General features: G+C 44.0%; 2 protein-coding genes across 6 annotated transcripts in view; one reads left to right on the top strand and one right to left on the bottom strand.

Moving 5' to 3' along the window:
• Positions 1-20: 20 nt before the first annotated feature.
• Positions 21-18,527, bottom strand: sec24c (SEC24 homolog C, COPII coat complex component). Of its 4 annotated transcripts, none has more exons than XM_079334283.1 (25): positions 18,328-18,527; positions 16,579-16,751; positions 16,257-16,337; positions 15,446-15,572; positions 14,505-14,674; positions 13,698-14,420; positions 13,455-13,597; positions 12,396-12,464; positions 11,183-11,291; positions 9,918-10,045; positions 8,963-9,101; positions 8,097-8,212; positions 7,110-7,234; positions 6,670-6,861; positions 6,435-6,528; positions 5,595-5,711; positions 5,332-5,502; positions 5,100-5,196; positions 4,828-4,973; positions 4,435-4,573; positions 3,664-3,782; positions 3,349-3,528; positions 2,843-3,028; positions 2,403-2,492; positions 21-1,939 (listed from the first exon to the last, which is right to left on the bottom strand). In XM_079334283.1, the coding sequence occupies exons 2-25, from the start codon at positions 16,730-16,732 to the stop codon at positions 1,799-1,801; spliced, it is 3,756 nt and encodes a 1,251-aa protein (XP_079190409.1). In that variant the 5' UTR covers positions 16,733-16,751; positions 18,328-18,527; the 3' UTR covers positions 21-1,798. The 4 variants fall into 4 exon arrangements, with proteins under 4 accessions (XP_079190409.1, XP_079190410.1, XP_079190411.1 ...); XM_079334284.1 differs by lacking the exon at positions 18,328-18,527 and adding an exon at positions 18,091-18,264; XM_079334285.1 differs by lacking the exon at positions 12,396-12,464 and having other exon boundaries at positions 18,328-18,526.
• The window catches only part of LOC306817434 (synaptopodin 2-like protein), a 25,946-nt gene continuing 18,421 nt past the window's right edge, over positions 18,494-26,018 (top strand). For both annotated transcript variants that reach the window (XM_079334291.1, XM_079334289.1), the window contains exons 1-5: positions 18,494-18,580; positions 20,332-20,614; positions 24,522-24,673; positions 24,788-25,054; positions 25,422-25,810. In XM_079334291.1, the coding sequence (XP_079190417.1) occupies positions 20,513-20,614; positions 24,522-24,673; positions 24,788-25,054; positions 25,422-25,810 (910 nt within the window). In that variant the 5' untranslated portion in view covers positions 18,494-18,580; positions 20,332-20,512. The remainder of the gene's footprint in view (positions 18,581-20,331; positions 20,615-24,521; positions 24,674-24,787; positions 25,055-25,421; positions 25,811-26,018) is intronic.

Raw genomic sequence — 26,018 nt, 5'->3', positions numbered from 1 at the left:
AAAGGAGAAGCCATGTCATATTTCACTTTCAACAATCATTTTATTAGCAGTCCCCAAGAGGCAATGAAAAAAAAAAAAACACAAATCAAAGAAAAGAAAGAAACGGAAATTCAGATTACAGTCGAGACGGTGGGCCAATCACAGCCAGAGAACGTAAAGATGGAACAGAGGGCTACACACGCACACACCAAACAAACAAAAGTCACACTGTTACAAAAGGAACAGAAAGTGATAAATGAAGAAGACTAAATTTAATCTCATGGGAAGAGACAGTGTGCGTGTGTGTGTGTGTTGGCTGATCCCTCTGTTCCTCAGAAGAAATTCACCAGGACCGACCCCACATTCACACACAGTCATACCTTGCACTCACTCACTCTCACACACACACTCACTCTCACACACACACACACTAACATATCAAAAAGCCAGCCAAGGCGTCGTCCTCTCTTCAGTAAAAGTCGAGATTTAATATTTAGACTTTTTGTGACAGAGAAACCGGCCATCAGCAACCCACAGCTGTTCAGGCAGGTCTTTAAAATCGTTATTTTCTATTAATTCTGTACAGATTATATATTTTATTTACACACCGAGCAGGTCGTCAGTGCGGAGACAAGTGAAAATTAGCAACTCATGTCCATTTATCTGCGCTCACTGTCTGCTGGAAACTTTGTTTTTTTGTACATCTGAACTTTTTTATTATTATTATTTATATAAAGTCTGCAGCACTTCACATAACCCCACTGACAGGTTAAATATCCAGAGGATTTCCCATCGCTTTGATCCTGAAATCAAAAGTTCACACCTGTCTTCGATTTCTTTGATTCTTTATTTGTGTTGTTTCTGGTTTCTCTTGTTGCTGCATAGACTTTGATCAAATGAAAGCGTCCTCTCATAACATGCACATCTGGATTGTGAGTGCTCGTTTGAGCATGGAGAACAAAAACTCAACAGAGCCTGTTTTTAAACAAACACGGATCACATCAATCACCGTGATGATTGTGAGCCTTTACTTCTTCTGTTTATTTGTGGGTGATAAAAACCACATTTCACGACATTTCTTTGATGCTTCCTGCAGGTGAAAAGTCATCAGACCCAGATGTAAGCATCCAAATGAACGCTCACACCTGGAGACACACTGGTAAATAAGGACTGAGTGACAAATCCTCTCCTGTTTGTAAACACACACACACACACATACACACACACACTTATGGATGATTGGAGCAGCGTGGGGAGGGGGTACTAAGGCCATGATTAAAAGGAGAAAAGAGACAGACGATAACAGCATTTATTTAATTCCATTTATGTCTCGGTATGCAGGTGTCCTTCACTCTATTGGGATTCAATCATATAAAAAGTGTTCGCTATCCGAGGGTCGTTTATGCGCCCAGAAAAGCCTTTCAGTGCTCGTAATACAGACAGTACACCGACTATAGTCAACACCAGCCGACTCCGTCACTCAGTCTGTCGCATACATTATTGTTCACTCGTGTATATACATTAGCCTCACTGGTCAGTTATTTTGCTCCTGCTGTATTGGAGCAGTAGATTGAGGCAGAGTAAAGCTCTATTATCATCAGACTCTCTATCTGTCACACACACATTCACACGAACACACACCTGACGGAATCTGCCAGCTGGTCTCTGATGCTCAGCCGACAGACAGGGAGGAGAGCTTTAGTACATTAGGTTTAAAAAAAAAAAAAAAAGATAAAGCGCTTTCTCTCACAGGGAAGGGTGAACTAGGTGGGGGGGTGGGGGGGGGTGTCATTAAGGTGAAGGTGGGACTATGTCGGGCCTAGCTGAGAAGCTGGCGGATCTCCTTGTGCATGTGACACAAGAAGTCCACGTATGACGCTCCCCCGCTGGCGCTCTTGTCCTCGACCAGGAAGTGTCTGAATATCAGCTCGGTTTTGTCTTCCTGTTTCACCACCATCAGCTGCAACCAGAGGAGAGAGCGAGTGAGAAACAGAGCGTGCAGGAAGAGGGTGAAACTAAAACCTTTTGGGGGGGAAAGTTCTTATAATTACAGCACTACAATGAAATGACTTCGAATGCTATTTAATTAAATTAAATGGTCAATAAAATGGTATCTTAAAAAAAAGGGAGCACTTTTTGAAGATCCCATAGGTTCAAAACTGTCTTTTTTTTTTTTTTTAACCGTCTTCAATATTCTTAACTCCATATTATTCTGAGAGTATGGAAACTATTTCCAAGACTGTATGTACAGGCTACCAAAAAATGACACTCAAACAGCAGATCAAAGGACAATTTTTGCTCGACAGTTGAATAAATTGTTGCCCTTTCATTTAACTTAAAATCCAGAATATAAGTCACAACCTGTTTTAAAGGACCTTTAAACTAATACGGAGACTTGTGATAGGGAGCAGAATAAAGTTTACCTTCATGTATCGTGATCGTTGAGCTCGGAAGGAGTCGACGATCTCTCGGAGTCTCTGGGAGAACGGGTTGTCCAGCACAGGCAGGCTCGTCTGAAACACACAACAGTGACGTTCAGGAAGTTTGGAAAATTAGGCTGAAACACAACTGGGTGGAATAGATGTAGTGATCATATTAAATAATATATATATAATATATAATAAATATTTGACTTCATTGTCACTGAAACCAAAAACATGATCATAAAACCATTTGCTACTTTGTAAACAAAGAAGTATGATACGTTTTTTTTATTTATAAAGTTACAAGAACTTATCAGATCACAAAGAAACTCGAGACAACATTTAAAAACAACTGGAGAGCTGTGTTGTGTTCACATAAAGAGCGCTGTGCATGGTGTAAAACTGCTGCTGGTCAGTACGGAGATGATGCGTTGCCTCACCATGCTCGGGTCTATCTGACTGAAGCTCGGCGTGCCGAAGATGTTGAGCAGCAGCTCCTGTTGAACGCTGGCGCCGACCCACAGGAAGAGGTGGAGTCCTGTCTCCAGAAGGTAAACTCCACCTTTAGACAACCTCTCCTCAGAGTCTCTCACCGCAACTGGCAACGAGTCGCTTTCCAACTTTGTCTGCAGAAGACAAAAACAGATGATCAATGAATATGTTGCTATCTGATGATCGAATAATCCTTTCCCTGCTAAAGGTTCCTCCAATGAAAAGATGAAATGTTGTTTAATCCAAACCTGAAGCGTAATAAAAACACAAAATCATGTTTCTATATAAGCCAGAAGTTATTTTACTAACTTCTTATTTGACTCACTTCTTGTATGATCACAGAAGTTTAGAAAGAGCTGCTTTAAACTTTTTCACCCTCACATAGAGAAATGAGGTGTGTGTGTGTGTGTGTGTGTGTGTGTGTGTGTGTGTGTGTGTGCGTCTTTGGTCTCACCAGGGGCAGCAGGCGAGGGTAGAAGAAGACGTGGCTCTCTGAGACGTCCATGCAGCTGATGAGCTGCCTCAGGTACGCCCGGTCGTCCAGCGAGACGTCGGCGCCCGGCAGCAGCACGTCGCTCTTCAGCACACAGTTCAGATAAACGGGCAGCAGCTTCATGCACTCTGGAAGGATCAGCTAGAAAAACACACACGAGAGTAATGTAAGAGATGTGACTGACTAAACCGACATTTAATGCGTGAATATATGTAATAGTAGAATTTCACAACTTTATTGTACTAATAATTACAGAATGATGAATCTTCTCAGTACCTGACCAGCCGACGAGGGGCTCGCACAGTTCTTTCTGTAGCAGGCCAGAATCTGAGCACACTGGTTGATCAGAGTGTCTCTCACCGCCTTGCTGGGGCTGTTCAGGATGCCACGGAAGGCTGCAACACACACACACACTTATACTTATGAAGGGCGATCCACGAGTGTTAAATTAACCAGGAATCAATAAGTGCTCGACTCTGAAAGAAAATAAGTTACACCTCACTCTGAATTTTAAAAAACAACATTTATTATTTATTATCTGCAGCTTTTCTTTATCACGTAGAGACACGCTTTTCTTCAAACTTAGGATCTGGCTGCAGAAGACAGAAAATACTGGAGAACAGTAAAAGTAATGCAGCAGTTTAATAACGTGCACAGAGAGCGTCGAGGTCTCGTGCATCCCGTCTGTGCGATGACCAACGTCATCGCTCTCTCCTGCTGGCTCCACGTGACTTTCCCGGATAATATCCAGCTGCTTCCTCACATTCCCTTACTCTGATTTGTTTTTTTACCCATGTGTGAAAGCACTATCACGAGTCGCAGTACATCCCTCCCAAACAAAGAAAACACAGCTGCATGTTCCCCTGGAGCAGCTTTTTTTAACTTCTTCACATTTTTACAAAGTGTCACTCCTAAAAATATCTCCTTGCGAACACCTGATTAAGCCTCTTAAAGTACAATGCTGAATTTTGTGCAATGTGTGAACAATAATAATAATTTAAAAAAAAAAACAGGTCCAGGTGATATTCTGCACGAGCTGTTCCTCACCATATTTCGAGAAGAAGTTGATGATGGTGTCGGTCTCACAGTTGCGGTAGAGGTCAGCCAGCTGAGAGCAGCAGTTGACCGCCATGTTGTGGACGCGGAGACGCCTTTGGCCGCTGCAGCTGGTGTACAGCACGGCGCACTGAGGGCGAAACACAGACATTTTCTTACAAACGGACCGGCCCAGGCATTATTCATATTTTGCTTTTGAGTATTTTAACTAAATGTATCATTTATGGTTTCTAGCTTCACATCAAGATTTCCAGGATAAATGGCACTGCATCCATAAAATGATCAGAGAATTAAAATAAGGTGACTCTAACTACCAACAGCAGCAAGTACTTAATAATTCCTTTCTTAAAAATGCTTTTCTTTAAAAGATGTTGTTGCACCCACCTGCATGAGAGCCCCCGTCTCCTCGCTGAGTTTGTCGTCGTGTTTGAGCTCCACAGTGATGGCCTTGTCACAGTCCAGGCCCGCCAGCTCCACGTCCGTGGTGTTACTCATGAAGAAGGAGCCATAGAAGTCTGTTGCTCGGATACCTGAGGGGGGGGGGGGGGGGGGGGGAAGAGAGACCGAGACAGAAAGAGGCAGGATCAATGAAGCCATTCTTGGCCAAAAAGGTTTCTTTGTTTTTGTAACGTTTTTCGACGTGGCGATATCCGTACCCGTGCTCGTCCGCACCCTCATGACGGCGTCAAAGCCAACGAGTTTCTGAACATCTCGTCTGAGGTCGTTCAGGAAGCGTTCTCTGTCTGACTGAGCCTGAGGGTAAAGAAAACACACCGTGCGTTACGCCGAGAAAATCGTTTCCCAGCTGGTATTTTAAACATGATCCCAGCGGGACACGCCGACGAGTCATGGGAACTTGGGCTCACAGAGTCAAAGATTTTCTCTCACCTGGAAGTACGTGTATTTGTAGACAGAGCCTCCGGTGGAGACAGGAACCACCCCCAATGTAGCAACGTCTACATACTGGTTAGGAAAGAGGAAGAGATCCACACAGCAGCCTTGAGCTACACACTCCTTCGCCAGAGTGTTGTAGAAACCCACCTGCGGCTGAAACAGAGACTGAGGAAGACGAGAGACAAAGAGGTGGTGAGTGTGGAGACTTCCCGGAGCGGCGACGTGCAAAAACGTCCTGAAAACCACTTCATGGTTACCTTCTCTTTATCGGTCCCGATCAGCTTCTTGTCTTCTCGGTTCTTGAGTTTTCCGGGAGCTTCTGCGATGGGCAGAGACGTGTGAAACACAAAGAGCTTCCCTGCGCAGTCGGCAGCCTGACGAAGAGAAACACACAAATCATCAGACATGTCAGAGAGACAATCTGCTCCGTCTTCTCAACACATTTACATTCAGTGTTTTTGCAAATAGCTTTCAGTTTTAATTTTTTTATCCCCCAAATATTTATTTTTGGTTTTTTTTACGCATTCATACGGAGATAGGAAAGTGGTAAAAAAAAACACTGTTAGAGAGTGGGGAATGACAAGTGTAATCAAACCCAGGCCGCCCTGTTAGAGGACTATAGCCACTGTGGGGCATGTGTGCCAACCACTAGGCTACTGGTGCCCACGTTTTGGCTTTAGTTTAGTCTGGAAGTCTTCCTATCAGGTGCCTGTTTTCTTTGTTGTACTGGCAGCGCCTGTTTTCAAAAACCAAGGTCAAACCAAAAAAAATCTGTGCTCTCCCCTCCTTTGTCAACATCGGTGGTGCAGGAGAACGAACTCGAGCACAATTTCAAGGTCTCAAGCTGCTGCATATGCCAGGTCAGGTTTTTCCTTTTCTTAAGCACAAAATGCCTCACACTCATGATGGACTTTTGGACTTTTCAACAGAAAGTTCAGAGGTCGTGGGCACTGCCACCGTTTGTGGATACAGACGCGAAAGAACTCATAACAAATGAACCATCACTGGTGGTTTGAAACTATTTTGTTCCACTTGTTAGACCTCGGTAGGTTTTTACACAGGATCAAAGAAGGAGCCAATCAAACCATTTCCTTCACCTTGAGAGCTTCGAGTCCAGCCTGGATGACAGGTCCAAAGACTGTCTCTGTCTCCCTGGTGTCTGCAAACATCTCTGGGATCTGGTCCAGCAAACTGCAACAACACAACGGGCATCAATGTGTTGGTCCTTTGACTCCACGTGTGTGTGTGTGTGTGTGTGTGTGTGTGTGTGTGTGTGTGTGTGTGTGTGTGTGTGTGTGTGTGTGTTAAGAATGTAGTTTACGCCTTTCTCACCTCTCGATAACTTGCCGGCTCTCGTTCACGTTGACCAGGAAGCCGTCGAGCAGCGGTACAAACATGTCAGACACGTCTGAGACCACCAGCATCTGAGGCTGGGCCAAGCTCGACTTCACGTTGTAGAAGTGCATAACCTTGTTGTAGGTGACGAAACCGACACGCACCACAGAGTCCAACTCTGGGTTTTCCCTGAGCACAGAAACACAGGAGGATTGTTCAAGTTTCATTTAATGACATGAAGCACAAACAAAAGCTTCAAATCTCTGCTTCCTTTGTCACGTCCCTGATTCATTTCCTTCATCCTCACTGTACTGTTATTCCTCACATACTCCACCCTCCCTCGTCATCATGGTTACCTTTCCCTCTCTCCTTTTCTTTCTGAACTCTTCCTATCTAATCCTTCCCTCCTACTGCTGCTGCGTGTTACGTTGGAGTACCTCGGCAGATAGTCGAGGAGGGTCTTGAGTTCCTGGCACACGATGTTGACCATGCCGCTCTTCACAGCGTTGTAGGACACGTCGATGAGGAAGATGAAGGCTGGAGGCTGAGGGAGCTTGTTATTCTGTTGGAAAACAAGCAAAGAGAAGGTATGAAGTTATCTGGAATGACAGATGTGTGTGAATCCAATAATATGCACAGAAGACAAACTAGGAGGGAAAATTAAAAAAAACTAAAATGTGCTTTTTGATTTTTGTCATGAGGTCGCCTTTCACTCTCATCAATGACTTTACCCAGACTGGGCTTTTAGTTTTTTCTCAAGCTTAGGCATACTTTTTGCGCAGCGCGGACCTCTGCTTCTCCTCTTCGAGAAGGTTCCCTCCCCCTGATTGTATATGTGAACGCAGCAGGAAATACTCATCGCAAGCTAGCAGGCGAGCGCATCGACATTTAGATCCTGGTACTGGTGCTAAGACCGGCTCGATCTTCATATTCGCCAGCGTGTTTTCCCCCCGCTCTTTTGTTTGTAAGGTTCTGGTAAGGTATGGCAGACTGTCCTGACGTTTTCAGGATCGTGATCGAGGTAGAACTGGGATCATTACACCTGTGACTGTGAGGTGAATTTATATGATGAACTTGGTGTAAACCCTGCAGACAACCGTTTAATCTAATACCCATTAACTAAGAAAAAACAACAAAAAAAACAAAACAATTTCAGCAAGGCTCCATTGAGACAGCAGCCTTCAGGCTCGGCTTGTTTTAGCTTACAGAATAATGAGGAGCAAAGAATGGCTTTCTGTCTATCTTGTGTTGTTGGCGTGTTCATTATTTCATCATTCTGTAATAAAATTCATGTAACAAGCTTCTATTACATCAGACTCAGCACCGGGGAATTTAGAAGACATTGTAATCCTCAAACAGAGCTCGTATAACAACCATGGAATCTGTTTGTTTTACCGCATTAAACAGTTTTTTTTAAAACTTACTTTACAGTAATCGACCGTCGCCAAGAACTCATAGCTGCCCAGCGAAAGCTCCGGCCTGTCGTAGCAGTCCATCCTCTTCCCAGTGTGATCCAGATGCTGGAAGTAATGTGGAGGCACTGAGGGGAGATAACCAGGTAGCATCAGTACGATTCACTCATTAGGAAAAAACATGTCAAATAAATAAACAGAGACTTCCAAACCTCCTCATGTCGCCCCTGCATACTGCATACGCTCCCTTCCAACTGTCTAAGCTAGTCTGGCTAGTCTTCACCATTAAAGTTCAGTGCGAGCGCTCCTTTCTTTGCTCACGGTACACTTCCTTGGTTCAACACGAGCAAAGTCAGAAACACTGACAGCCTCTCATTATCGAGAACTCCTGAAAGGTTACTGTTGTTTCTGACTAAAATTGTTGTGTGAGTGTTACGAGTGCATGAAATGAAAAATGACATCTGATTTAAAACATTTAAACTGGGTGTGTTTTTATGTCACAATAACTGTTTTTGGTTTTTTTTGTTGACCAAATAGAAGCTTTGTCGAAACTAAATACCCAATCAAATTCATGCCAACGTCATGTCCATCTTGTGATTGGTTCAATCCCATTTCAGTTGGCAGTACAACATGACAGTGAGATACTGTCATAGACAGAGGTTGTAATTTTGAGTGTGACATAAACGCATGCTGACAGAACGTTCCGGTCTTCACCAGAGTGGAGGATGATCGCCCCAATGCTGGTTGGCATACTTTTATTGCCGTGCATCTTTATAAAGGGTGAACCTTTAAAATGCATGTGTGACCGTGAAAAGGGTCAACAGCACTGTGGAGGAGAGAAGGAGACAAGGAGAGAAGGAGAGAAGGCCCTTACTCACCCTCTGTGACGCAGCTGCAAAAGCCACACTGGAAGCGGCGACCTCCCTCGATAAACTGCATGTAGGGACACATGTAGGCCTTGCACCTGTTGCAGCGGATCGGACCGCTCTCGCCGTGGTCCACCAAGTACGGGGGGATCTAAACAAGACATGCAATGAACGGATTAAGACCATTCTAAAGCAAACATCTGGAGATCTGAGGCGGACACAGTTGAAATCAACGATTCAGCTTCAAGGCCGACGTGAAGGGAATTACTGAAACCGGGACGTGATGCAGTAAATATTTACGCCCTCTTCCGTCACATGTCGTTCTAAAGGGACCTCATGTAGAGCTGCTCCAGATGGATATTTGTTACACTTATAACGTGCGAGTGAAACAAGGTCACGCAGCCACTCCCACCTCAGTGAGTCTGACAGAGATAATCCCACATTACATAAGAGACATAAAGACGACACATCAGGCTTCAGCACGGGAAAACTCCTGGCTGCACTTTGAAACATGAAGGTGAAAGAGATGAAAAATACAAACGGGAAGACAGACGACACAACCACCGAAAACACATTATGATCACTAATCACTAATAAGGCATTAACACTGACGTTCCAATACTGTACTTATTGATTAATCAGGACGTTTTGGTCAGAATCCTCAAAGATAACATGCTATAAATATTAAATAAGAGCTACTTTCACTGGAAGCTTGTTCCACCATCTGTCAACCAAAGGCTCCGGCTCGGGAAAGTGAAGGCGATTGGATGTTGTATATATTACCAGGAAGTATTTAGCATGACGTCATAACATAATCTTCCTTTGTCCTCTTGTTGGCTTTCCAGTGAAAATGTTACCTCTCAAAGGATTTGGTGTCAGATCAGACAAAAGGAAATAGCTCAGTGTAAATCGGGTTTCTGGAAGGGGGGGGGGGGGGGGGGGGGGGGGAGTACGGGGCATCGCTCACCTCGTCTGGCGGCAGCGTGGCGAGGGGCTTGATGACAGCAGCCAGCGGCACCTGAGACTGCTTGGCCATGTCGGCGGTGCAAGGCATGTTATAGGCCGTACAGCGGATAAACCTGGGACTGGCGTTCCCTGAACACACACACACACACACACACAGATTCTCGGTTAATATTACAAACAGAACGTTCATCAGATTGAAAAGTCAGCAGGCCGAACGTCACAGGAAGTAAAACTGTAGACAATTATCAACAATGCGCTTCCACCCTTTTTTAATTGTAAAAACCTGAAACGACAAAATAACTGAACATGTGCTGATATAAAGTTCTGATGACGTCATGTGAAGCCAAGAAAGACCCAGGATTGACGACTTCCCCTTCTTCTCACCGAAGCACACATTTAACGTACCAATCAAATTACAAAGTTCATCCAGGTCGCTACAGCAGGATGGACTCTTGTGTTTGAGCCAGACACTTTTGGTTATTGAAAGTTCAAAGACACTTGCACGCATGTGTTTGTTAGGCTTCATCTCGCCATTACAAAATGTAGTCGACTTGTATTTTAGTTTCAAGGTTTGCTCATCTGGCAACATGGAGGAGGCCACGCTTGTGACCCGTCAGAAGGGGGAGCTCTAATTATTTCGGCTTCACTTTTAGGAGCTCTTATTTGCCGATTTCCAAGTACTCCGTCAGCGCCACCATCTGTGACGCCGCTGCTCACTGCCACTCAAGTTGCTGCTTCTGTTTCCACAGAGAGCGCCACGGCCCATCTCTACGCTACTCTCTGCTCCGTTTAAAAAATGCTGCTAGTTTTTTTTTTGTTGTTGTTAAAAACAGGCGTCAAGATGCCCAGAATAGAACGACCCCGGACAGGAAGTCAGACAAAGAAATGCACAGAGTGTCTGGTCACAAAAATATATACAGACAAATCACATTTGTCACATTTTCCATCAACGTTACAGCAACGCAGACACCAACTGAACTACAACTCAACCTCAGACAGACATGGTGTTATTCTTTATTCTTGCAGGATCTTGTAGTTCTCCTGTGCTACTAATGTCTGCGCTCACACTTCAGAAACGGACCCAGTGGGGCAGAGTGTGCACCGTTAGACTAAAAGGACTTTGTGGAAATTGGCAGATAGTCGATCTTTTCTTACAGTCCCAGAGTGAAATCAGTGAGACATCTGTCTGAAATTTAAAACGCTTATTTCCTGAACTCTCTTTTGGTTGAAGAGTAATTTAACGCTACTTCCTCAAGGAGGGCCTACCTTGGTCTTTGACCTGGAAGTTGGTAGTGACCAGCGGTGGGGCCTGACCTCTGACCCCGGTTGTGAATGGCTCAGTGCTCTTGGCCCTGTCGTCCTCTATAACCTGGATCTAGAAACAGAGAGAGCAGGGGACAGCGACGTCACGCTACATGTTTACAGCAGAAACGCACACATCTAAACGCACATGATGACACACTGTCCCAGGTTCTCATCACACAGTCTAAACAAAACAAAATAAAGGAACATTAAAACCCATGCAGGACACGGATTTCACAACAACCCCCTACACACACGTTGAGCTACTAACCAATCAACGTCTGTGGATGAAGAACTGAGTGGAGCCATGTGTGACATGGTTCATGCGTATGCAGACGTTGGTTATACAAACATGAGAAAATTACTGTCAAGAGCAAAACTAAATGACATCCCTGAGGGACAAAAAAAGGATTATTCAAGCATGCTGTTAATGCGAGTAAGTCCAAACAGTAGCATGCAGGAAACAGGAAGAGAAGGGACCGAGTATGCAGCTTCTTCAAACACAAAGAAAAGGAGGGGATGAAGGTGAGGCGGTAGTGATAGCTATCCATCACACTGCATGTAAAGCAGAAAACGAACAAACCCGTTCACTGTGGTTTGTGTGACTAACACTGTGCTGGAGGACGAATACGACAGGATCCTGACACTGAAGGAAACTAATGGAGGCTTCAGAAAGAATCGGTTCCTTCCATAGAGATAGTCAGGTTTTTTTGTTGTTGTCTTACAGCATGTTATTGGATGATCTTCAGAACCTTCCATACCTTTAAAGCCGACAGGTAGCAGCAGCTGTTTATTATTATTAACTAAAAGCTCATTGGTTGGCAGTGCTGCTGAAAAGTGTTAATTCACCAAACGCATCTCTGACGTCGAGTATCACTGGATGTTTACAGTGTTTAGGATGGCAGCACGGTGAGTAGATCAATAAGTTTGTTCAGATAATCAGGGAGATGCTTCAGCGTTAAGACTTGCATCTTAAAAGGAATTAAAAATAATATGAGTGAACCTGACACTGAAGTTAAATATGAGTCTAAGAGTCTAAGTCTATTTCAAACAGCGGCCTGTCCACCACACTGAGTGTGTGTGTGTGTGTATTGGGTGAGGGAGGGAGGATGTGGGTTAGTGCGAGCAGACGGACAGGGCGAGGTGGAGAAGGCAGGCACACACACAGGACACTTACTGGGCTGGGGATAGCGTCTGGATCTATTCTATGTCTTGATTTCTGCACAGCCGGCATGTCAGACGCTTGCTTTACATTCAACGTTTGTCCAGCATTTTGTCCAAAACGGTACAAAATAAAATACAAACAAAGAGTGAAAATATAGAGAGGGGGGAGAAAAAAAAAGAAAAAAGAAAAAAAAAAGTTGTGTGAGCAGAGAAATCTCAGCAAGACTGTGCTGAGCAGCAGGCAGCATTGTTGTTATCCAGACAGAGACGGATCATTAGTATTGATCAGAAGATTAGTGACAATGACAGTCAAACACAGACACATATAGAGTCATATACCAGCAGAGTGTTTAACACACATGACAAGCAGCTCCAGATTCAAACATGACAGCTAGGAACAAACTGGAAATGAACTTTTTTTATTTCTAACAGTAAAGTCATACGAGAAATGTTCTAAAAGTCCATTTATATATATATTTTTTAAACGGTGTTGAACAGTTATGATTGTTGCATCCTCAATTCATGTTAATAAAATCTCTCTGGCTGTCTGAATTTGAAAAGGCAGAATCGAGTAGTCCAGTTTTAAAGAGATCTGAGCCTGAATATGGCAGCCTTAAAACAGTATTAGTATTAGTGCGAGACAAACATGATCAACAATATCACAACTCATAGAAAGACAAAGAGTGGATCCAGGTGTTCAAAGTCTGAATCGACTGCATAATCAAGATCATTGATTGATTATGTTTGCCAAAATCTCCCATTAATGCTTACTGATTGGTTTTAAACAGACCTGGTCATTAATACATTATGAACATGTGCGTTCACTTTAAGATTGGTGTGTAATAAAATACATACATCTTCATCATGTAAACTTAGAGGCTGATCTATAAAGTACCATTGAACAATTTAATGCAGCTCCACCCGCATTAAGTATTTATAATCTACTGTGAAACACGTCGCCCCGTTTTGCTAAAAATACACCCGAGAGTGTGACGAGGAGAAGGTCTTAGATCAGAGATAAAAATGGATGCTGTGTTGTAAACTGGGACTGTACGTGTGCTCGTCTGCTCACCGGGCTCGGGATGGCGTCTGGATCGAGTCGTTTCTGTGCAGGGGCAGCAGGAGCGGGTGCTGGTGCAGGGGCTCCGTAGTTTGGTTGCCCGGGATACGGGCCTGCATAGCCGGGCTGGGGCCCTCTCACCTGCCCAAATGCACCTGACAGACAAATAAATAAATAAATAAGGCTTATTAACGACTGAGATAACACTTCCAAAACAATTCCTCTTCCAGTTAAGAGTTCTCCAGTTCTCCTCACCATTCTGCTGAGGAGGGAACCCTCCAGGCATGCCTGGCTGAGGTGGAGGCTGCTGCAGGGTCCCAGGTGGTCCAGGAGGCAGGTGGTTGCTCTGAGCCATGGAGGTCGGAGGCATCTGAACGCCGGGAGGAGGTGGACCTGAGTGGTAGGGAGATGGCTGGGATGGAGGGGGGTGCTGTTGGGGTGGCATCTGGCCCGGGTATGGTCCAGATGAAAGGGAAGTTGGGGGAGGACCGGGAGGGGGGTAAGACCCCGGCTGAGAGGATGGAGGCGGTCCTCTGGGTGGGAAGGAGCCCTGATTTTGGAGAGGCGGGCCGGGGGTGAAGGCCGGGGGCTGGCTGGCAGGAGGAGGAGGTGAGGAGAAGGGGGGCTGGGCTGGAGGAGGGAAAGACTGCTGTGGCTGGGACACAGGTGGAGCGGGAGCTTGGCTGCCAGGAGGCATGGGACCTGAGTAGGAGGAGGGGGGGAAGGTTTGCTGGGAGGGAGGAGGAGCTGGAGCAGGGGAGGTGAACTGCTGCTGAGAGGTAGGGGGGAGAGAAGCGTTGAATGGCTGTTGAGAAGGAGGTGAAGGACCTCCATAGTATTGCTGAGGAGCTGCAGGACCACTGGGAGGTGGTGGCTGGGTGGGGGCAGAGGATGCAGGGGGAGGGCCCTGGGTGTAGGAAGCTGGAGGAGCAGCAGTGTAGGCGGAGCTAACAGGAGGCTGAGAGCTGTTAGGTGGAGCTGAGAAGAGAGAGAAGAAGAGTGATTAAAATCAACGAAACATAAACGAATAAACGCTGGAGACTAGCCCTGATTCTTATTCACCGTATCCCGGTCCTGCAGGGGTCGGCGGTCCAGAGTTGATCTGCATCCCAGTCATCTGGTTCGTGACCTGCTGCATTGTGGGAGGAGGCCCATAGTGCTGAGGATAGGAGGGGTGAGGTGGGCCTGTCATGTTCATCCCTGCCGGGTTGTATGACTGAGACACAGCAGGCCTGAAGACACACAGACAGACACACACACACACACACACCTCAGTGAGTTTACATCCAGCGAAGGTGCCGGCTTACAGTAAGATGTTGGAAACGAACCGGGCTGCAATTGCTGGACTGTCCTTGCTGACTGAATTCATTTTACGAGCAAAAAATGGACTTGTATCCATTTGTGGTTCAGACTATTTTTTACCTCAAGTTCAAAACCAGCACATGAAGAATAATTCTAACTCATCACCAGCAGCAAGTGGCAGCAAGCTCCAGTTTTCTGTCACTTCCTTTTCAGTGCCGGACATTTATAAATAATAATCCATCGCCTACCGCATATCACAATGTGTGTTCCTTTGAATAATTTCCTCTTTGTTGGTTTTGAGTCCTCTTTCACTCCAAACTAAGCAAATGACAGTCTTTATTATAAAGTTATTTTGGGGATCTTTTGAGAGCTGCGGAGAGACAGGAAATGTGAAAACTGAAGGAGAACGCGTGGGGACAAAGGGCCGAGGTCGGACCTGAACCCGACGGCGCTGCAATGAGGGGCCGCTGCTTCTGAACGACACGTAACCACACAGGCAATCTGAAGTCAGTAGGTTCCCCAGCGTTGTTTCAATAAAAAGTCACTATGGATTCTGTAAGCTGCGGGAACGAGCTGAACTTGTGAAGGGAAAGCTGCAGAATTTTAATAACCTGCTTAAGTACCTGTGCTTCCAAGAACCAATGCTTTGTAACCCGCTCGCCTTATGAAATATATGGTTATAAATCAACAGATGGATTCACCTAGGAGGTGCTTGTGTCATAGGAGGGGGTCCGTTCTGCATTTCCCCTGGACTGTGACTGTACTGATTGTACGGTTGAGGAACAGAGACCGGAGGGGCTCCAGAAACAGGAGGACCCCTGACGGGACCTGAAATACAGGAGACAAAAGTCAAACAAAATGATTATGTTATGGAGGAGTCAATAGTTTGATGTTCATTTATTATCAGTCTTTTAATTAAACAAAATATTTCAAAGAGCAAAACTAGACGGGGTCCATGTGGGGAGTCTGAACAAATGATTTGAGTCAACTGAGGACATTTCTTGGTTTTAACGTCCTGAGCACTGACGACACGCTGACACCATGATCGCAGAGACAGTTATTACTAAGTCAGTTACTGTTGCTCCTAATAAGACACTCAGGAAAATGGGACAGATTTAGGATGCTGCAGGCGAGGACGTTCAATCTTGGCACGACTCCGCTGAGGTTGATAAACATGTTTCACCATCAGTGGAGTAGGGTGTTAAAAAAAGAAAGAAGTTATTTCCTATTGGACACTAACAATGTGAGCCGAATGAACAAAGAGAAACAAATATGACGAGAAGATGCAGCGACTGAAAATGTAACCTCTATTTCACAGTAAAAAAAAAAGAAAAAGAAAAAGAAGAAGCTTGTAAGGAGTGATATAAAGTTTGGGAATAAAAAGTTTACAACTCTTAAAAGTCAAAGAAGGAGATGGCAGCACGAGTGCAGCCTGTAGGTAAAGAGAGGATTTAATGAGTGCAGAGCACGTGGAGTGTGAAACGATGAAAGAACACGAAAAGAGGCAGTTACCTAAGTCAAGAGGAGAGGAGAGGTCAGAGACTGGGTTGGCGGCCACAGCCTTAGAGGGAAAGCTTGTGAAAGGAGAGTAACCTGAAATACAAGAAAAAGTGGGGAAACAGGCCAAATACAGAGAGATGAAGGGAAATGTGAGGAGCAATGTGAAGATATGAGAGGGCGGTCGACATTCAGATTAGTATGCTCGGGCGCTCACATGGCCATGACCAATCACATGGCAGCTAGAAGGACACCCCAAGGTTTTTGTCTGTATGAGCGCTTCAAGAGCATCACAGCGAACTTAAACTTGAAAACGTGTTCAAAGACAGCAGTTTACCTTGCGGTGAAGCCCCAGGCTGGTAAGCTGGGCCGTTGTAGGGTGTGTAGGGTGCAGGGTATCCCCCATCCAGGGGTGCGTAGCCGGGCTGGCCGTAGCCTGGCTGAGGCTGGCCATATGGTGAGGCCATTGGAGTGTGCTGGTTTACATTCATCCTCAGTTCATACCTAAAACTGGGCGACAAGTTCACAGAGTCAGAAGGCATCGTAAACAAAGTCACACATGTTTAACCCAGATTCTGTTCGGCACGTTTCTTGGGCTCTAACTGCAGATTGTATTTGCAGGACCCCCGGTGTGTAACAGCCTATCAGAATGTGATGTTATTAAAGGATAAAGGGTACTGTGATTGTTTGTTTACAGCCTTTCACTCCCAGTGCAGTCTGCATTCACAGCATGCCATGCTACAGATGCTATCCCAAAACCACACACAACACATCTGCAGGACCAACTCAACATATGTGACAGAAATTCAGTTTAATGTTCCTGGACAGAAACAAGAACCTTTTTTCATTTCCATCGACACACACATAAGTCAGAGAGACGTGAAAGCAGTTCCAAGAGGATACTGACCAAAACTGTGTTTGGACACACTTTACACAAAAAGTCAACAACTGTGAAGCTATTTACACACTGATGTTGAATAGGTTCTTACCATCAGTCACAAGTCAACTTTCTTGTGACATAAATATTTCCTGGTTAAGTGACACCACCTTTATTGGCTTTTTTATGTTTAACTTGGCCCCACCTACAGACTATTCACAACCATGTATGAGTTACAGGTAGCAGCATAATAAATTTGAATGGACATAACAGAAATATCAAATATTTTCACAGTATGAAATGTAAACTATAACAGAAAAATAAAATTTAAAAAAAGATACTTTCACTGTTATGTTCGTGAGATGAAATGCCTGATACTATGAAGACTGTTTCCTGCAGGTGTCTGAGTTAGGTGTAAACAGGTCATGATAACAGGATGACCACCTGAAGGTACCTCTGTGGAGCTGTCCACTTTATTATTATTATTATTATGAACACACCTATATCACATGTCAGCTCAAGTCTGCCTGTATGACAGTGATGAGTATCAGCTAACAGACAAACACGGGCCTTTGAATAATTCAGCAGTGCAGGTGCAACAAGAAGAAATACAATCTCTGGAGCCGTGGATCTGTTTAGTGTGTCGGGCCTACAGAGGAGACCCACATCTGCACATATGGTTATGAAGCAGCTACGTTAGCATGTTCAACGCATTGATAACATCATTCAAAACGTACAATAGTTTGTAAGTATGAGAAATTAAGATATGCCATGACAAAAGGTGTAACACAATACGCATTAATGTAAGAACAGCAAACCCGACGAAAGCTGGGAAAGCTCAGTGCCGCATTACATTTAGCTCGCTTGCTAGTTAGCAACCACAAAACTTCAACACAGATCTTAAAGTAAATAACACAACACTCTCTAAACAGCGAGGGAGTTCCGAGCACGAACATCCTTCATTTGACAAACCTTCAAGTAATAATGGCAAATTGAGTCTGCTACCGTCAGCAGCGATGTATCTTGAATGAGGATGACAGCAGCAGTGGCTGAATCAGCTGTGACTAAAACAGCTAGCACCGGGGCTAGCAGAGGTTAGCCTGGTTAGCGAGCTAATGGCTAAGCTACTACGCTAGCATTAGCAAACGTAGCAAAAAAGCCAAGCCGGCTAGTTTAACACACACTAATCTATATAAAATCGAAACCTACCTCCGAAGGGTATTAAGCAGTAAGGCTGTCCTCTGTATGGGAAAAACTCTGAAACCCGGTGGGCGACAAACTGTAGAGCCGATGTCGTCCCAGGGTGTCTCACTAATCCCTGTTCGGTATCAGAAGCGGACATTCAGCGGAACTGCTGCAGCGCTGTGCCACGTCCACATCCGGACTCTGCAGAGCGACTCCCCTCCAGATTCACCTCCTCTACTGAGCCCACAGCACCGTACACAGTGTGTGAGGTGTTATTGTAAGTCATTTATTTTATTAGTTCATTTTGTAATAAAAAAACAGGCTACCACCAGGTAACTTTTTGTGATTATATTAAAGGGGACATGTTATGAAAAATCCACTTTTACAAGATTTTTGAACATAGCCTATATGTGGGTAACCTGAGTGTCTATCAACCAACAGAGTCCAGTCTTCCCATACAGAGAAAAAATGCTCCAATTTTTCTTTGATTGTAACATCACAAGTTGGATTCTGGTAAAATAAATCCCCTCCCCTCTCCTGGTATCTCCATCCATGTACTCTACCTCCAGCCCAGAGTAAAACTTTCGTGCAGACCACAGGGGACTGTTTCAAAAGATGAACAAGGGCGATAATATGTCCTCTTTAAAAAGGAAACAAAACCACCCAGTCCACACACAATATTTCACAGTTAAGATTCATGTTTTTAAGTAGCTGGCTATCACATGTTCTGAAAGACCTCTTAACTGGAAGAGAACTAATATCAACCAATTTGATATAGCCATGTCTGTCACCAATACATCCTACGCTATTAACCCACATTAATTTTCACAGAAGATTTCATGTAATTTATGGGGTGATGAATTTGTGTCATCAAGTAGTAGCAGGGCCCCTTCTGACATTAGTTGTTTTCACTCATATACCCCTGAGCATTTCTATAAAGGACAGTCTACCCATGAAACGTTAATTCATTTTTTTTATGATTACACATTCCTCAAAGCATGAAGTTTTTCCTTTGGGACAGAAGTTTGTGGTGGTTGTGGGGGGCTCCCAGGAGGATCTCTTCAGTTGGTTCCTGGAATGACATCACAAGCAACATGGACGCCTTCAGGTGCCTTTATTTCGTAAGATAATACCAGGCGTGAACAACACATTCAAGCTAGTGTGCGAAAGCAACATGACAACATATCCAAAGATTAAACTTGCACAATACTATCGGCATGACTGATTTAAGTACACGAAAAACAAGACTGGTTGTAAATTTACAGCGTATACTTTACTGTTAATGCACCAAGCAGTCATGTTGGAATTTGAGCTCGAATTGAATTTGTTGCTGAATTTACAAGTCAGAGTTCCAACTTCAGAGGGCATTCATAATATTGTATCTGACTGGCAGATCGGAATTTGCAACTTCTGAGATCAAATTTTGGCGTGGAGGAAATTCAAGACGGTGGATCATGCAAGAGTACGATACTATGAGTATATTGTTTTTACATCATATCACATTAAAATGTATGCAGACACATCCATTCCTGCTTTGGCTCTTTTAAGACTCCCAGTGGAGTTCGTGGATGTGTACCTGCATTTTTATTTTTGCCAAAAAGTCATGAAAAGGGACGAAAGTCACATCCGTGAAGAGATCTGCAAGAGAAAAGCTCCGTCTAGAAGTTGCTGTGAAGCTGCTAAACTATGCAGACAGTCAATCTCTAAAATATGCCATCTTTAACCCCACGTCTATGCACCCAGGTGGTGGTTTTGGTGGTGATTGGGGGGCATAAAATTGTGGGCTGTGGCTGCTGGCCAGGCCGACTGAGCTGGGGGTTGAAGAGGGAGCGGCTGTTGTGGTTATTTCGGGCGAGTATATCAGCAAGCATCCCCTCCTGAATAGAGTGTTTGAGAGTGACATGGCAAGTGTTGAATACTGGGGAGGATGAACACACACACACACACACACACACACACACACACTCTCTCTCTCTCTCTCTCTCTCTCTCTCTCTCTCTCTCATGCCCCTTCTCACCTCCGACACAGCATTCCAGTGTGAGCAGATGAAAGCCAGCCTCCCTCTGTCTTCTTGTGGGTGGAGAGATTTTCAGTGGTCACAGAGAGGAGCAGGAGACCTCACTCACTAATTCTGGCAGCGTGAGACGCTGAAGAAAGGTGAAGAAACTTATAAAGCCCATCTTAGACACACAGCAGGCTGTGAGCTGGGATGGTAGCGGAGGAGATCGTGGTATGCCTCTCAGGAGGAGCTCCATGGGGCTTCAGGCTGCAAGGAGGAGCAGAGCAGCAAAAACCTCTACAGGTGGCCAAGGTATAGTGGATCCCTTGCATGTGTGAATGTATGTGTATGTGTGTGTGTGAGAAGAATTACTGCCAAGGTGGTAAAATGAGTAGATGGGTTTGATAGACTGTAGCTGTAAAATGTGGCCTGAGGCCTTGGCGGTCAGTTTTGTGGTTTGCTGTGTTTGTAACTCGAGCTTTGGTTAGAAACCCTGCAGTTGAGGACAACATCTGAATAAATTATCCAATCAGTGTCCTTATGAGCATAAACCTCTGATGCTCAAACATACCTGTTAAGTAGTTAACTTAACTAGATATTTCTTAATAAGTTAGCAATTTCACTGACAAGAAGTCTTGCCATTGTAATTTCTTAGCTCTTCCACTCACTTATGCTTTTGTGTGTATCCTCTGTGTGACTCTCACTAGTTCCAAAAGGCAAAACTGACCTTTAGGAGAATATTACCGAATTGAAGACAGATTAGTTTCCCAGTGAAGTCACTGTGACTCAATCAGACTATCTTTTAGCATCTATGCTTATAAGTGATTGTTTATCTGAAGAAGAAAAAATCAACCTTCTTTTGGTTCTGGTACATCCAACATTACTTACAGTATACAGTACAGAAAAAGAGAAACGGATACCTCAATATGTCGACAGCAATGTTTGACCTTCACAACCCAGGGCACGTTTGTATTAGTTCATTGTAAGAGGAGAGATATCCAAGCGGCATATAAAAATCTATCTCTAACGGTGTGCTCAAGGTGCCATTGTAAAAACATACACTTTATCAGTATAGAGGGGTATACTATACTACTTTAAGGATGGGCAATGAATCACAGTTTGATCATTATCCGGATATGAGCCTTTACATCGTGACATTTGTCTAAAAAAATAAAAAACCCTTTAAATGAAATCAAGCAAAGCTCTCTGACTCAGCATGTGTGCAGTGCATCAATTGGATGGAGGCCTGGCTATAACGGCCATGCTTTCCTATCATTTTGATGCAGTCAGATGAAGCCTAAGCTAGCTATCAAATACCCCCAAATTTATATGTAAAAAAAAACCACTTCTCATCTCAAATCTATTTTGGATTCAGGTGATACATGCTGCAAACACAGGTATTGTGCAAAACATGAAGACCAGCAGGTGGACGTTGAACCTCAGTAATAGCTTGTATGTGCTCTTTAATCTATCGTAATTCATAGTGTTATTGCAACACTAAACAATGTTATCGCACATTGCATCTATTTCTCTTATCATGTAGGCCTTACACTTTTATGATTTTTTTCACTATCAAGTCATCTAGCAATGATTCCCTTGAATTATTGTTCAGTTGGTTTGTCTATAAACTGAAAGAAAATGATGGTGATTATTTAGTTTATTGTCATATAGACGTAAAGGGAGGGACTTTACGAAAATGACCCAACCCTAATCATTGGGAAAATATTTTAAAAAGGAATTAATTATCAAAACAGCTGAGGATTTCAAAAGTAGAAGTGGGCTGATTACCTGATTTAAAAAAAAAGTTGGATTGCTACAGCCACAAAGTATGTATGTCAGAATGCCTCTGTGTGTACCATATCTATTTGCTCTTTTATTTACTTTAATTTAGAGTAGTAATAGAGTATCAGAGACAAGTGTAAAGTGGATGTGTGCTCGCACATGCAGTCTGTATCACTGTATAAGATCTGGACAGCAGTACACACATTTGTCGACAGGAATGTGTCCACAAAATGAAGTCGTTTCAGATCTGTCATCATCATGCATATTTTTTAAAATCATCCGACCTTAATCCCAAAAATATTCCACTTCTTTATGCGTGGTTTCTCTGCGGGCTTTTTGCGTCCGTGTTTATATTTGTTGACAGTCCAGAATGTTCTCTCTAATAAGAAAATCTATTCTTGAGGGGAGGAACGCGACCTCGCTGACGTTTACAGAGTTGGCCGGTCACTCAGAAGCTGTCATAACCTCTGATGTGAAATAGAGGCCGCCGTAATACCCTTCTTTATCCAGGATTTTCTGATAAGGTCACCTTTAATCAGAGTTTGATCGGTGTGTGCTTCCTCTTGTTGGAGTAGGTGTATTTGGCCTGTTGTCTGTGTGTGTGTGTGTCTACGTGTGTGTGTGTGTGTGTTGTTGGACATACCTCAGATAAGCTCTGTTGGGACGGGAGCACAAACTGCAGGATCAGAATAGCTCATTTAAGAGGAGCTGGAAGCGGAGCATGGAAAAAGAAGGCCTCTTGTTCACACACAAACACACACGGACACTTGCACACATTCTTGTCTCATAATTAGGTGTTTAATAGTATTGTACGTTTGGCTATTGAATTCGGTTTCCCATCAAAGTAGCGCCCGTCTCTCTCTCGATGTCTAGGAATGTTTTTGTTTTTAATCGCTTCGGTTTTATTTTGGGTTTGTGAGGAACATATGGCAAATGACAGGAATCCCCCATCGTCCAGACTGGTGATGCAGCTGTTCAGACCCCCTCTTTCATGATGCTGACTTGTGCAGCCTGTGTGCATGTACATTTGTGTGAGTGAGAGCGTTTGACAGAGACAGCTTGGTCCTGGATGTGTTTGTGTCATGGCACATTTGGATTATTAGGTCAAGAGTTACTGATAAAAAAAAAAAACAATAACTGCATCCCCTAGAGCATCCAAGTAGGTGCAGGAACTCTTTTCCCCTCTTAACATTTTTACAGCGATAAGATGTGTGTGTTTGTGAGGCCCAATATTCTTCTTTAGAAGGAAACAGTAATCTAGTTTACAAGAACACTTTCCCATCTATCCCGTATATCTGCCACTCCCCCGACATACTTCCTGAAGGATCCTATGACATCATATCTCAGCGACTTCCAGGAGCAGCTGCATGACCTCATGAGTTATTTTCAAACAGGTACCAGGATGTCTAACATTAGAGGGTAGCCTGTTGCTGAACACTGTTCATCAGGTCCTCTAAAGAGCAACAGAACACTTTATCAAAAGGAACTTGGGTTGACACACCACATTCGATCTGTAGCAGGGTCGGAACAGAGTCCGGGATTCTGGGTCTCAAGACAAAATGACCCAATTAAACTTTGAAATATGAAGACTTTGGGATAAATTCTGACAACTTGGGGTAAAAAAAAAAAAAAAAAAAAAAGAACAGAGAAAATGTGACACTTGTTTGGTAACATCTGCAGTTCTTTTTTTTTTTTTAAACTTACATTTGTACACATCAAAATATGTACAGGAAGATATCAATAAGTATGCCATCTGTTTCAGTTTCATTATAACAAACCGATTACTTTACACTGCAACACTTAAACACAGTATATAAACCTTAATGCAGCTTGATTAAACAATGAATAAGTGAAAATTATGTTATAAATGCACCTATCTTGCATTTGAACTGATAGTGCTTTCTTTGGGAGCAACATTGATCTCCAGCGTCAGTCAGCTGGGGTCAGATGAATCTTAGTTGGAGTAAACCATTGTGCACATTTAGTAAGAGGTGAAGGACATCTAAGAGAACTTTTTTTGTGGGAAAAGAGTTGAGAATTATGCTAATTTATTCAGCCTTTTTTTTTTACTCATGGCAAAACTTAGAGAGAGAAAATGCAAATTATATACTACAGTTAGTTAGTGGGCAGTCCTTCTTTCCCACAAACTATAATGCACATGACTTGTAGTACTTCTACAGGGAATACATTGAATCCTAACTTACTGTAAATCACTGTCTACATGAGCAACAAAAAAAACGTTACCATGTGAAAATGACTGAATTGTACTTGCTAATATGAAAATGTAAAAAGTCGCGAGCCAAACAATGATTGACCTTTCAGTTCATCTTAATTGCTGAAAAGTTTGAGGGTCAAAGCGTTCTATTTAATGTCAAATACATGTTTACTGTGCTCATCTACAAGAATCAATGTGTTATTAACACTTTCCTCTCTGCAGGTACGCAGGCGCAGCAAGGCATGTAGAGCAGGACTGAAAGAGCATGACGAGCTGGTGGCCATTGGTGATCAGATGTGTGCTGATCTCAGTCATGCTCAAGCCATGAGCCTCATAGATGCACAGAGCGCCACACTCAACCTCAGGGTCAAAAGGTCAGAATGTGGACTCTTACGCAATCACTCTCTGATCTTGTTACATGAGGAAATGCAGAACAAACAGATTCATGGTTAACGTTTTTACATGTCATCACCTGTTTTGTTTTTTAGGGCTCCTCCTGGTTTCCACGCAGCATCAACCCGCTCCTCCACGAGGGTCCTGTCTCCCACCTCCAACCGGTCCTCCATCCTCTCCCCCACGGGAGTACCCAGTGGCATCACTTCCCCTCCTGACAGCGAGGCTTACTACGGAGAAACAGACAGTGACGCAGACACAAATTCGCACACACACCGACGCCACCGTCGCACACCCCCACATGCTCGCTCACCTGCTCGCTATGACAACCAGGAAGAGGAGGAGACCTCAGAGATGAGCGGGTGAGAGACAGAGCCCACTTTTTGTTCTTTGTTTTCTCCCCCCCCAAAAAAGTTTTTTTTATCTAATTTTTTACTCACTTTAAAAAAACATTATGTTGAGGATATCAATTGCAAAAATATTTTTATTTTATATTTTTATAAAGTATAAAGTAAAGAGAACTTTCCTGGTTTATGCCTAACATTAAACATAGAATAGTCTTTAACAACCACAAGCCCCCCTGTTTGTAAAAGTAACTGAGACAGATGACAAGATGTCAACACTAAATAAGGCCAACAAAGTCACTATGACAACCTCTCAATCTCAGACATGTTAGACATCTGAATTATTAAATGCATCAACCTAGTTTGTTCTGTAATCCCCTCTAAGGTATGAAAGCGCCACAGATGCCGGGGTTTCCATGCAGGGGCAGTGGGATGGTCAGACTCTTCTTGGCGTGCCTCGCAGAGAGCTCATCTACCAGCCCCTCGAGAACGATTGGACCACTCCAGCACACACTCCACACACTCTGACCCCTCACTCGCTCACACCCACCCCTGATCAGGGCTTAGCTGAGGGAGAGGGAGAAGGGGACAGCGGCTTCCAGGAGGCGGGGGGCATCATCGGGCTGACCTGCCCGCCTCTTGTGTCTCCTGAGCGGGCTAAAGAGGCTTTGATGTCGGGCTCAGGTAAACATCTGGTGCCAATGGTGGGACCACAGATGACCCCTCTTAGTGATGAGCTCTTAAACACTTACATGGATAAAGCCAGACAAGCCAGTGAGTATATATCCCCTTACAAACTACAGTACACATTACATTCCAAAACAGTTTGAAATACAACAAAACACAGGTAGCCTCTTCGTGTGCTTGCCTCATGTACGGAGGCTGTAGACCACCAAGCGAGCCGTCTGGGCTCAAATCCGACCTGTGGCTCGTTTGCTGCTGTTGTTCCCCCCTCTCTTTTTCTCCACAATGTCTGATTCTT

The sequence above is a fragment of the Symphodus melops genome (assembly GCF_947650265.1).
Source record: "Symphodus melops genome assembly, chromosome: 21".
NCBI lineage: Eukaryota > Metazoa > Chordata > Actinopteri > Labriformes > Labridae > Symphodus > Symphodus melops.
Note: the sequence above shows the minus strand (reverse complement) of the source record. Positions and strands in the feature narration are given on the sequence as shown.